The sequence below is a fragment of the Hesperophylax consimilis genome, chromosome 5, assembly GCF_061612785.1.
Source record: "Hesperophylax consimilis isolate HC1 chromosome 5, BYU_Hcon_1.0, whole genome shotgun sequence".
NCBI classification, from domain to species: domain Eukaryota; kingdom Metazoa; phylum Arthropoda; class Insecta; order Trichoptera; family Limnephilidae; genus Hesperophylax; species Hesperophylax consimilis.
In genome coordinates this window covers 11,170,580-11,183,669 of record NC_142840.1, presented here as the reverse complement: position 1 = coordinate 11,183,669, position 13,090 = coordinate 11,170,580, and the positions used below count along the sequence as shown (strand labels likewise).

The window sequence follows — 13,090 nt, the reverse complement described above, 5'->3', positions numbered from 1 at the left end:
AATTAAAATAATTTTCTGTTATAAGTAGGTACTTCGGTACTTCATAGCTTGTCCGAGTTCTTCTCAAATCAGTTCCAATTTAGAAAATGAATCTTAAATTCAAACGTGACGCAAATTTATATATTATTTTAAATGAGTAAATTGTGAAAAAACACAACTTAATCAAATAAAATTTTCTTGCACACGCTTAGTTTTGAACCTGCTACCCCCGGATTGCTAGTCAACAGCCTTAACCCTCGACCACTGAGGCCGAAAGGCAATCCATACAAGGCATTTATTTGACTTTAAATGGAATCTACGATATCAGGCAGAGACAGAGAACTAAGCGCGCGCCTGTTAGTGCTATTTTATTGGATGTCTAGATTTAATAAATCGTTTTTGTCATTTAGAGGCACTGGTTTTCATTCAAATCTAAAGCACTTCTATTGTGTATACTATTTTCACAACGGTCGTATTACGGAAAAACAAATTGTTACTGTGATTTTTTATATATCCCAAATTAACGTTCGTAAAAATTAGATGACTCGTATTGTAGTTTGTCATAACTAGTTAACATTTCAAAGATCATTATTTCACTGTACACATGTACCTACGCTAGTTTCTGAAAAATCCATCCTTTGGCAGGACAAACGCTACATACAGCAAATTCAAAATCATAATTATGGTTTCTGATAAATAATAACCGGTCGACAGCTTAAATAAAGATGTGTTTAACTAATATAATATACGTGAAACTCAAGCTGAAATATTTTAACTTCAAAGCTTTGAGTAAACTTTCTAAAAGCTTCTGCGATTGAAATAAACTGCGTACTAGGGGGCAATAAGCGTGTAATTGTATAACATTACAATGTGTGCTTTGCGGAAATACGAATAAAAAAAACAATTTGAACAGTGAGTAGAAATTGACCATTTCGAGCACAATCGTTTTGTTTGCATCTGGTTTGCAAAAGAATCTGTTTTAAAATCTTGTAAGGCTACGTTTGGGCCAGTAATGTCTCTTAAATAAGTTAATAATATTTTTTGCCGTTGAAATGTGAATGATTTTTTCATTAAATAGTTTCTTCGCTTACATGTTTGCGGAATTATCAGTTGAATTTAATCGATTTAAAAAACAACCATTTACAGATTTTCTCCTTGTTAAAAGAAGTATACATATTTGCACAAAACTAAAACAAAAACCATAATATAATTTAAAAATAATAACTTCGGTGGTGTGTTTCTGTGTCTGTGTGTAACTCCCGTTCAATGAACTCTATAACTGGGAATTGCTTTGTATTTCAAAATTGGAACTAACTGGGAATATTAACACAATTATTTTATCTGAATTAATTAATCCAGAATTTGCAATATGTATTTCTTTTGTCAAAATTCGTACATTTGTCGTATTTTTCAAGTTCACTAAAGCTGGGTCCAGACATGTTCTTTTCTCCGTACCGTACCTCCGTTTCGTATCAGCGTCGCGATCAAGAACGCTAGTTTGGACGCCCGTTCGGTACGGTACGGTGGTACGGCGTCTCGATACGGATAGAGGTACGCTCCGATCCATCGCGAGTCGGTTTTTCGACCCGTTCAAAGGCGATACGGTACGGGTCTGCGCCAGTCTGGACGTGTTCGCGGCGTGCATTGGTCGTGTTCTCTGTCACTACCCGAATCAGCGTGAAAAATGCAGTAGGATAACTATAATATTGTGAAGCTTATCGATGGATATAGGGCCAGGGAAGTTCTGTGGGATCCCGGAAACAGGAATTATTACAATAAAAATATAAAGCAAGATGCATGGGAGGAACTGTCTTTCGAAATGGAGTATGCGCCTTTTTTATTTTTGGCCCAATTAAATTAATGAAGTACTCGAAGTCGCTTGGTGACATGCGAGTGAAGTTTTTGTATTTTCCACTTATGTTTTGAAATTTTAAATCTCTCATTAAAGCTCTTCCGCCACATCTTTCTCTGTTTTTGAACAATTCTAACTCCCACCAACGTCGCCTTTTTTGTTTTTTTTTCGTTATATTATTGTGAATAACAATGAAGGACGCGCAAGCAATCGTCAAATTCTCAAACACTTCTGCAGTCGACGACATGGTGGGAGGAAATGAACACGCGATGATCGCAGCGACGTTACGGAGATACGGGCTCTTGATCGCGACGCGGATACGAAACGGAGGTACGGTACGGACAAAAGATGATGCGTCCAGAGTTTTTGGATCGCGACGCTGGTACGAAACGGAGGTACGGTACGGACAAAAGAACATGTCTGGACCCAGCTTAATGGTGTTTTGGAAGACAATGATCCTGAAGCAAATATTGTTTTAAATTAATCCTTTCAGATTTACAAATGCTGAATTTAGGTCTTCCCTAATAACGAAGGCCTATTCCCTAATATACGAAGACAAGATGTGAAACAAATGTGTTTCTTATTATTAGTTAATCTAAGCTATATAATTGCCATCAATTATTGTGTTCGAAATGAGGACAACGGTACATAATTTTGAAGTTTTTTAAGTGTAAAAAATATTTGTGAATATCCCCTAAATAATTTATCTTGGAATGACAAATGACACAGCAAAATCATACATGCCTTTTTTTCTCACGGTAAAAATGATTACGAGGTGAGAAAAGTGATACAAAGGGATGTTGAGATCTTCAGCCATTCATTGGCATTCTGCATCCTTGCAGAATCGACTTGTCCCAAGGGATCGGAGGCAGAGCGGAAACTCCTCAACAATGCACTTTGTGAATTGAACCTTGTCCACATTCAAATAATGCAGTGTCCTTAAGTCCCTATTTGTATATCTGTATGTATTGGTTGTGAATGCATTGGATGCCAATATTGAATACATTTTCCGAGAGAGAGAAAGAGAGAGAGAGAGGGGAGAGTATTGGAATCTAAATGTGAGGTCCACGATGTAGGATTTTGACAACAATGTTTGTAGTGTTCCAAAATATTTTTTTCTGACTTTTTACGTAGCACAAAAACCGTTAAATAGTTATTTCATTAATATTTCAGTGGCTTGCTACTAAAAGCCTAATGTCAGTTTTTCAAATTTATATTACGCTTAAGAAGAATTTGTTCATTTTTGAAAGTTTTCATTATTAGAAAAGTGATTTGCTAGTGTGCCAATTTTCAATTGGCTCCCGAAAATCGAAAATCCTTTCTAAAAAAGGTTTTTTTAGAATTTTGAATTTTGAGGCTAAATCGAGAATAAATAAGGGTATGTAAAAAAACTGACACTGGCCCTTTTAGAAGTAAGCCACAGATTTGTTGATTTAGAAAAAAAACGATCAGAAACTACTCATTCCTTAACGGATCGTATTTGGCTAACCCATAGACATATGAATTTATATTCATATATCTGTGGGCTAATCGAATTATGACGTAGGTTCTGCTTACGCAGTTTACAGCTCGCTATAAACAACTGTTGGGTCGGCCTATAAAAAATGACGGGTGTGAAGTCACAACCGTCTTCCGCATTAATAAAATCATATATTTTTAGAATTTAAATAATGATGATTACCTCATTGGATATGGTGTGTTTTTTCAATCATCGAATAATATTTTTTTAACATTTCAATTGTAATAAAATCTTGTATTTTAAAAAGTAAATGATATACCTGACGTCATGAGGCATGGGTAGGGTGGCCCCCCTGTCCAGCAGGATCTTGATGATCTCATAGTTGTCCCTGTGCGCTGCCAGGATCAGTGGTGTGATGTCGGGGGTGAAGGTGGCGGTGTCCGGGGGGAGGGCCTCCCAACTCTATAACAAGCAAAATACCATTATTGTAGACTTGGATTTAACTGAACACCATAATTAAAAATGATCTGAGGAATAAATGTTAGCTATCTACTTACTAAGTATATATGAATGAAGAGTCGCGCAAGTATACTTGATCAGCCTTATGACTAAGTACACTTGTGCGGTACCAGTTCTGGTTTCTGGCGAACGATAGACAAAGCTGGTAATGCTGAGCAGTGCCATTATTTTTATCAATGACTTCCTCTGACGAAGCTTTGGCTGTCATAGGACTAATGTTAGCTATTAAACAAGCTAGAAGGGTAGAAAATAACGTATTGTTTGGTGCAAGACAAAAAAGACAGTCACATTCACATATAAATGTAATCAGTGAATTAAAATTCGTTGCAAAAGACGGTACTCTAATTTGGAGCTTCTGTGATTAGTATTAGTGTTTAACAATCAATAAACCTCTTGACACTATTGAAAATTGACGACTCTCCCACAGACGTTGAAATATTCAAAATTCGAACTTTTAACAACACTTGTGCAAGTCATCAAACTTGTGCAATATTCGTCATATTTGTATAAACGGTCAAGAATATTTGCGCAAGTCTCTGTTCAAGTATATTTGAAGGTATTTGGCCGGCCTTAATGTTATGTTGTTTTAGTATACATACTCGTAGATTATCGATTGATCAAACAATGTGGTATTATCTTAATGTCAGCTTGATTATCCGATAATATGGCTTCGTCAAACTAAATCATTCTAGCTAAAATATAAGCACCGGTATTCCGGTATATAAGTTGTCGGTACATAAACAAAATGAGCATATTGTTATTGAAACTATTTATTAAAGTGCTTTTTAGGGATTTATTTAACTACAATGCTACAAAAAAGTAGTATCCTAATCTCATCCAAGCTAACCAAGCCCAAGATGACCTAACATAACTTATTGATAATATCGTGATCTTGTGATTTTTTATTTTATTTTGGTGCCTAATCAAGATTCCGATGATCTAATTAGGTAAATAAAGTGTGCTACAGGATTACTTAAAAAAACATTGAATTTTATTTTTTGCACTCTGGAGCTCATTTATAATAAATTTATAAATGGGCGTGTTATTTCGTTGCTCGTATCAATAATCTTGTGAAAACTCCATTAAATAGTACAAATTTCATCCCCAAGTTCAATATTGTCGTTTGGCGAATGTAAAAGAGTTTGTGTTTGTTGAAAATATAACATTATGGGTGAATTTATAAGGTACATAAGGTACCCATAAGTGTAAGGTAACTATAAGTGACCCAAGGAATCTTCAAGAAATCAGCAGGACTCGAATGAAATCAACATCATCACCAGGTAAAGACTTCCTTTCCTCGTTTCTCCTTTCATATACACACAGTCTATTTTACATGTCAATCGGGGATCAAACAGGGATTTATTTTTAATTATCTTTACTAATTCGATGACCAAGAAATGCTTTGGTGCTCATTTAAAAAGTTTATTTTAAATACATACCATTGTAATATATCGTATCGCACTTCATTACCATTTCGAAAAATACATATAATTTCTGTTATTGAGAAATGAGTGATTTATTGAATCTAGCTTTGTTCGTTTTTCTCGTGTTTCATTCTTGTAATGTTTAGAGAGAATAATATGTTGTTTCGATTAAAGTTCGACGATGTGTTTAATGTTTTTTTATATCCTAGTGCAGCGAGCAATGTGTTTCTGGAACGGAAAACGAAGATAATGCCAAGTCATAATTTTCTTGTTGCCAACTAAAGCGTATCTTAGAAATATCGCCGAAAAAATTATGAATGTAAAATGATTATGCATAATAAAAAAAACATAAAGTTTACTTAAATTCAGATAAAAAATTATTTTCGTAATGTGATAAAAACGACCAAATCAGAAGAGTAAATTCCTTTCCATAATAATTTAAAAAATATTTTTAGAAGATTAACAATTTTTTATTTCATTTTTTGTGTGAATCTCAACTGCTCCCAACCGCCAGTGAGACTGTAGCATTTGGGTATTTTGTGAGGCTGAAAGTGGTGAGGAGGAGAAGGAGATGGAAAGTACCTGACTATTCAGATCTGGTTACCAAACACGGCTAAAGCCATTAAGATCGACTTGTCAATTCTGGATGGTGGTCTTACACCAGGGTGACACTGAGAGTGTCTTCCACTCTGGAACGTGACGTAAATATACTATTCAATTTTTAAATGAAAATATTGTTAACCCTTTCACACCCGCATTATTGTTTCCACTGATATAAAATATGTAATGCTTGATAATACCTCAGAAAATTTTTGGTATTAGATTATTTTTTTTTTTTTTTAGAAATTTTTCTATGTTAATTTGGATTAACATTGGGCGTCAGAGGGTATTTTAAAAAATTTAAAAATAGTAACGTAAAATAAATATAACACAAAAGTAACTAACAAATAACTGTTTCATGTCAAAAATGCACATTTACAATGTAGTGATAATCTCTAAGGTACAAACAAATATCATTTTATCTAAAATTCATTCAGAAATAATCTAGGATAGTAAATCTTTAAAAATTCGCCATACTAGTCGAAAACATGTCCCTCACTACCAGTGTTAATTTGAATGAACATTGAAATTAATTTACAATATTCTGGCTAATAACTGTGAACAGTGAATCGAACTGATGTTATTATTATAGAACACATCTTAATGCGTTAATACATTTGTAATTCGAGTATAAAATATTGATATCTCACCTTAAATGAAGTAATCAATGACGGCAGAAATTCGATGAAACTCACAATCAGCAGATGTCAAAATATTTATCGTTGTTTTGGCGGGAATAAGGATTTCAACCGAGCAGAAAAAATAGACGCCACAGAAAAGACTAGAAGCTATAAGAAAACGAAAACATGGCTTTTCTAAACCGCTACCGTTACGTTGAAAAAAATCACAGAAAGGGTTAAATGACAGAAATTATTCAATAAAAATATATTTGATCACGCCGGTATTTGAACCCGTGACCTCCGGAAGGCTAGATGAAAACCTCACCCCGACCACGAAAGTCGACTTCATTGCAAATAACTAGTAAAACGCTATATGACATAGTTTTTGGGAGATTTGACAATGTTTAGGCATAATTTAGCTAGTAAAAGTTCTAATATTATAGTTTTGGAAGATTTGGCTATAGCCATTTTAGCCATAAATTAACTGTCGAACGATCAAAGATTGCTTTTTTAAAAACTTAAATGTTCTTTAGAAATAACTCTCCACGGTTAACTATTTTAACAGAACATTGGCCATTGATCATGTAACCCATCATACCTACCAAAAAACAGACTTGTTTTGTTTAAATAGCTAATAAATGTTGCCATTTGCTAAATAAAGGAATGATTTCGTGGAAATGAATAAAATGTTTTCCTTGTATTGCGGGAACAGGTTCGTCCAATTTATTTGCCGTATTGGGAATAACGATTCCCAGCCGCGAGGCAATCCGAGCTTTATTCTCGGCACGAAGTCGAATCCTTCAACTATTTTCTAACCCCAAGTCCCCTGACACGGTATTATGTACTGAGAAATCTTCGGAACACAGTTTTATTTCACAACTACTGTTCCCGGTGTTTAGCTCTAAATAAATCTGTCAATACTATAGACAAATGGAAGCTTTTATTTTTTTTTAATAAATTAAGACTTGCTGCTAGTATTAAAAGTTTAGAGCGACTTATTTATTTAGTATTAACTAGCACATCCGTGAAAAATAACGGGATATTATAATTTGAAAGATAATTACAATATTTTCTTATTAAAATATTATATTGTATGTTGGTACTCTTGCCCGGATTTTTTTTCCGGGCATCAAAATTTTAGAAAATGATAATTAATTTCAAGGCATATCCGAGTTATATCTTGCTTAAGAAAGAAATTACAGACACATTCAAACGAAATTAGCATTTTTAATAGTATTTTAAGTCCTTCGATAGGGTATTACAGGGCACTGCTTTACCAAGTGATCAAATTTTTATTCGAAGAATGATACAGTTAAATATGACCGAAGGAAACAGGGTCCCATTACTTCAGTTGGCCTGGGTTCAAGTCCCTTTTCTGTTTACAACTTTAATTTGAAAATCGCTAATATTGCCTTACACAAAATTTAATCAAAATTAAGGTATGTTGAATTCAAAAATTACTTACAAATACGGCCAGCGAAAATTTTCTTATCTTGTGCCTTCTGTATTTAATAATATGCCAATGGATGTAAAAAGCGAATCAACCTGCACAACTGAACTAAAAAACAGTGGTTAATGGATCAAAATGTTCTAAATTGATATTGTTTACACATACACTCGTATCCGTTGATTATATGCATGTAATTGTATAAATATGCCTATGTTTTGTACCTTTGAGTATGTGTATGCTTATGAGTATGTTTACTGGCTATGTATTGTATGTATTTGTATTTTGGTCCCTTAAAATGTTATTCTTCTGTATTTATTTGATTTCTCGTTAAAATGTCTCATTATATAATTAGAGAAACTGCTTTGGCAGTTTATCGGTTGTCTATATTGAAGAATAAAAAATAAAATTAAATAAATAAATATTACAATTTGAGGTTTTTATCATTAAGTTATTCCAAAATAAAAGATAATATCAATTCGAAATTGTTAACACAAATTTTCAGCACAATAACTATTTTACATTTCTTTAAAAAAAAATTCCGACTTTATGTCCGGGTTTAATCTTCCCCATAGGAAAAACTAAACCCTTCCACACACTTTTCCACAAATGATCATCTAGTCAATCAAAATTATGCAAGTGCATTATATAAGCAAAATAAATACAAAACAATACAAGAACAACACGTCAACTCACCAGAGATCAAATGGGAAAATAATTCACCGACTCCAGATATTTTCATATCAGAGGGTTCGGCTCGGTAGAAATCCTAACAGGGCCTATAAATCCTACTGATCCCTCAACATAAATATTTAAAAAAATCTATAATTAATAATAATTATGAATTCAATTTGTGGCATCACTTTAATTAAATGAAAATCATTTTTTAAACAACTATTTAATAAAAAAGTTATATTTGCTCTTGAAATGACTTTTTATTAGACATTTCTATTTAAACCAGTATAAAAGCCATACATTTAATTTATAAACCATCAGCGTAATGGAAGCTGTTACATTAAGGCCTTAGTCTATCACAGAAATCCCCACATGAAAAATGTAATAACGTCACAGTAAATTAACTACCCGAAAAAATAAATGAAGTTGGATTTTTATATACCGCCGCAAAATCCACTCCGAGACAAAGATCCAGAACGAACTTAGTCAAAGCGGGTCTGAAAATCTCAAGAGTAATAGATGCAAATGGCAGAATTATTTGCAAAGATTTAATGGTGGCTCATTCTTTAAAAGCTAAGCAAGGCTTTTATTGGCCAGCGTTAATATCGCCTATGCAAAATCCACTGGCGTGCTACTTACTCTATGATCAAAGCTTGGCAGTGTGCAGATTTTGAAAGGATTGACTAGCAATGCAGTCAATAATAATAATAATAGTCTAGCAAACAATATGGATATAAGCACTTGCGTGTCTTTGCATTAGATTAGATTGAGGAAGTAAAATATAAAACTAAAAGGCAGGTTACAAGTTGCAACTAAAAAGCATAATTTTTTAAAATAGATTTTGATAAGAAAACTTTCACAGTTTTAATTGTTTTAATATATTTTTAATGTTCGTTTTTCTTAGGGTAAATACATCTATTTAGCCTTTTACTGCATGCCATTTCTAAATTCAACCGAATTTTATCGAATCAATTTTATTTTTAGATGTATTATTTATGTCTATCAAAACAAGTCTATCGCGCTTTACGGCGACCGCACTCCGAGCCCGGTGTTGGGTTCATTCATACCTACTTGGTTCTGGAAGTATGGGCATACCTTTATGAGAGGTGAATTTATGTTCGGCTGATCGTGAGGTGTATTATACCTATTAGTCTGTTCTACAATAAGTAGAACGTGGGTCTAACCTGGGTTGGGGTTAGTAACGCCTCCTGGAATGCTTGACCAGTAGTTTGTTTTTGTTGTAGTGGTAGGTAGTGCGAATACAAAGGGTCTGTGGAAATCTAGAGGGATATAATATCTTAAGTATTGGATTGGGTGACCTCCAATTTGGTATGAGTTTTATCGTTGGTTTCGGAAACAGGGTTTAGACCTTCGAATCTCGTATATTATGTATTTAAAGTATCGTAACGATTAATGTGTTTTTGGTTATTATGGACTACAAACCATATATCACTTTTGTACTACGACCTTGAATAATAATAATAATATTTGGATAATTTGTAGACAGGTACAACTTATTATGAGTTCCTAATCCTAATCTAATTATAGTATTGACAAACAGATATAAAAATTATACCTTTCAGGTCACTTAGGATAAACACACTTTTATTAGAAAGTTTAAGCTTGGAGACCCATTAAATATGACTTTGCACGTAAATTACACTATATTGAAAACACTGGACATTACGTGATTATATATTTGGTATTTTATTTTCCATTTCAACTGATATAAAATTTATTAGAAGATTAGTGGCAAAAATAGAGTCAATATTTATTTTTAAATTAATTAAAGACTATCCAGGACCGGTGAGTTTTTATGAAATGACACTAAAAAGCCTGCGAATTCTTGGTTCTTTACATTTTTCACACATTTAGTTATTTTCTGTGTAGGTGAGAGGTCTCTGACTATATTTATATGACTGTCTTAAAAGGTGAGTTTAAATTTTAGCTCTAAATTCTGTCGAGTCAGTGAACATTCTTAAGTCATGTGGCTGTCCATTCCCGGCTTTAGGTTAACTTATTTATTATCTTGTATGCGCTTTGGTTCCTACTATCTTCTGTTAGTTGATGACGCTGCTGACCGCTGGCTAAGGGTTGACTGTCGTGAGTTGGCATTTCCTGGAACGTTTTACACATTTCCGATAGGGAAGCCGGAGCCAATCCGTTGAGTGACTTAAATACCATCCAGCAGAGCTTGAACTGAATTCTTTCGGGACATTTTAACCGGTACAGTGATTGAACAATTTGATAAATATCCAGTTTTCATGAGATTTTTAATTTTAACTGTACGTAAATATATTGTCTATCCGCTTAGTAGCTTTGTTTTGAAGACTTGATTTTGTGCATTATTTGTCCGAGTTTGTTTCATTGATAAATGTGTATATATTTTTTTTTGCGATTTATTACTGTTTGTTTATGATTCAATTTTACGTTGCTATGATTTATTACTGGTGTTATAGATACCAGAAAACAATAATATTTAGAAAACAATTAGGTAAGTAAAAAAAAAACTACAAAAAGTACAAAAACATAAAATGAGAAAAATGAGTGCGGATGATTTATCAAAGTACTGTTAAAAATATGACTGCATGCCCATTTAAATGATGCCCATGAAATACGAAAACATTATAATTGTTAAGAACACGTGTTCCAACTTACTCATAACATATTCATGCTATACTGATAGTTTTTTTATTAAATCTTTCCATTCATTCGCTAAAGGCCTGCAGTCCCATTTTACACAATATAATACTATGTTTCGATTCCAAGGCACCAGTAAAACCAATGAAATTTATCTGTTCAACAAAGAATTTCGGTAATGTTTCGTCAGTCAATTTCGCCAGAAGTGAGAAAAAAATGTGCTAATAATAGCACACTGCGTTCGGTTTATCTCCACTTATCTCTTCAATGGCATGATGGTAATCAATTGGGGATTCCTAGTTTTTGAGACCCAATATATTATCAAATACAATATTCAAAATTGCTTACATGTGGTTCCCCCACTTTATGTCTGGTCTCTTCGTGGTCCAGAAGGGCCTCCACAGCCTCCACGAACTCCTCGGAGATGGCGTGCAGAAGGGCGTCTCTGGTCTGCACGCGGTGCTCGATGAGCAGCTCCACCATCTCCAGGTTCTCGTTGTCGATGGCCATCAGCAGCGCGCTCCTGCCAAGGGGATCCACACAGTTCACATTGATGTAGTCCGTCTCTGTGGCCCGCTGCATCATCCTGAAAAAAAGTAACACTAATTTTATTCATTGATTAAAAATGTCAGCATCACCGAACAGGAAATACCCTCCAGTGGTCAGCATTATGCTCCCCTTCTTTTAAATAGTTTTTCTCAACTAGTTTCAATGCTCATCAGCATAATGGTTCTCTTTCCGTCTGCGGATATTCCAGTTTTAAAATTTCTCCTAAACTTGGTGACATGCCGATAGACATACAAGTCGAAAAAGTATTGTCATTATCACCATCGGTAGTACATCTCTTGTAGAATCGTTGCCGCCTATAATAGAAGCCTCCATTCATCCCGGTATCCCTTCAGTTTCTAAATTATTACTGCCTAAGGATACGGTGGTTGCCTACCCGCCATCGAATATAAGTAATGCTCCAAGTAGTGCTTCGCCCTGCAGGCTTATAATGGAGAACTGTATTTGGTGGTTAGCTGCCTTTCATTCTTGCTATAATTCCTGCTAGCAGAGCAGTACAATGAAAAATGGGACAATTCAATTATATATACGTTGGAGTAATTTTTTTTTAATTCATTGCCAAAATTCCATAATTTTTAAAATCTTGCTACTGTTGGTCCTTCACATTCGGTTGATTTAACTTGTTGTTGATCCTTGTTCACCAAACAGCATTTTCTTGAATGGCTAAAATGGATTTATGTTAAGACCCTTGTAGCATATAATATATATTTCACCATTCTTCGTGAACGTCAAAAATGTTACCACGAATTTGAACAGTAAATGAAATAAAGTAGTAAGGTTTAAATATCATACGCTTTATCTGGTACAGTGCCAATCACTCACATGGGCGGACCAATAATATGTTATTTTAATGACAAAAAAGCTCCAGACAGCGAACGTGTTATATGATATTTCGTTTTTTTTTTTTGTTTTCAGACAGTTTGAAAATGGCCTTGAAAGCCGAAACAGCTATAACAATTGCGAAAACCAAAAAATACTTGCAGAACTTAATACTTACATTATTAAATTAAAAAAATAAATAAATGGAGTTCTACGAACTAAACACAAAACAATAAATATGATATTTCGAATGACTATTTCAGAAAATTAAATGATTTTTCCAAAAAGACACGAGAAAATTGCAAAATATAAATGAATGGTTATTGGATTACTATTTTCAGAACTGGCCAAATTTAAATTAGCTTTAAAAATTAATCCTTAATAAAAGTTACAATACTGGAAAGGAATAAAGACATTGTTGAGAATCAAAGAAAGGCCAAACCTTAATTAAATCTTTCTTCCTTCAACGAGTACTTGAGATATGGAAAC

At 33.8% G+C, this 13,090-nt stretch overlaps 1 protein-coding gene across 1 annotated transcript in view; it reads right to left on the bottom strand.

The window, feature by feature from the left end:
- Trpgamma (Transient receptor potential cation channel gamma) overlaps positions 1–13,090 on the bottom strand; it is a 291,674-nt gene that overhangs the window by 39,840 nt on the left and 238,744 nt on the right. The window contains exons 5-6 of the mRNA XM_089631611.1: positions 11,564–11,801; positions 3,610–3,752 (exon numbers count right to left, since the gene is read on the bottom strand). Coding sequence (XP_089487737.1) covers positions 3,610–3,752; positions 11,564–11,801 — 381 coding nt within the window. The remainder of the gene's footprint in view (positions 1–3,609; positions 3,753–11,563; positions 11,802–13,090) is intronic.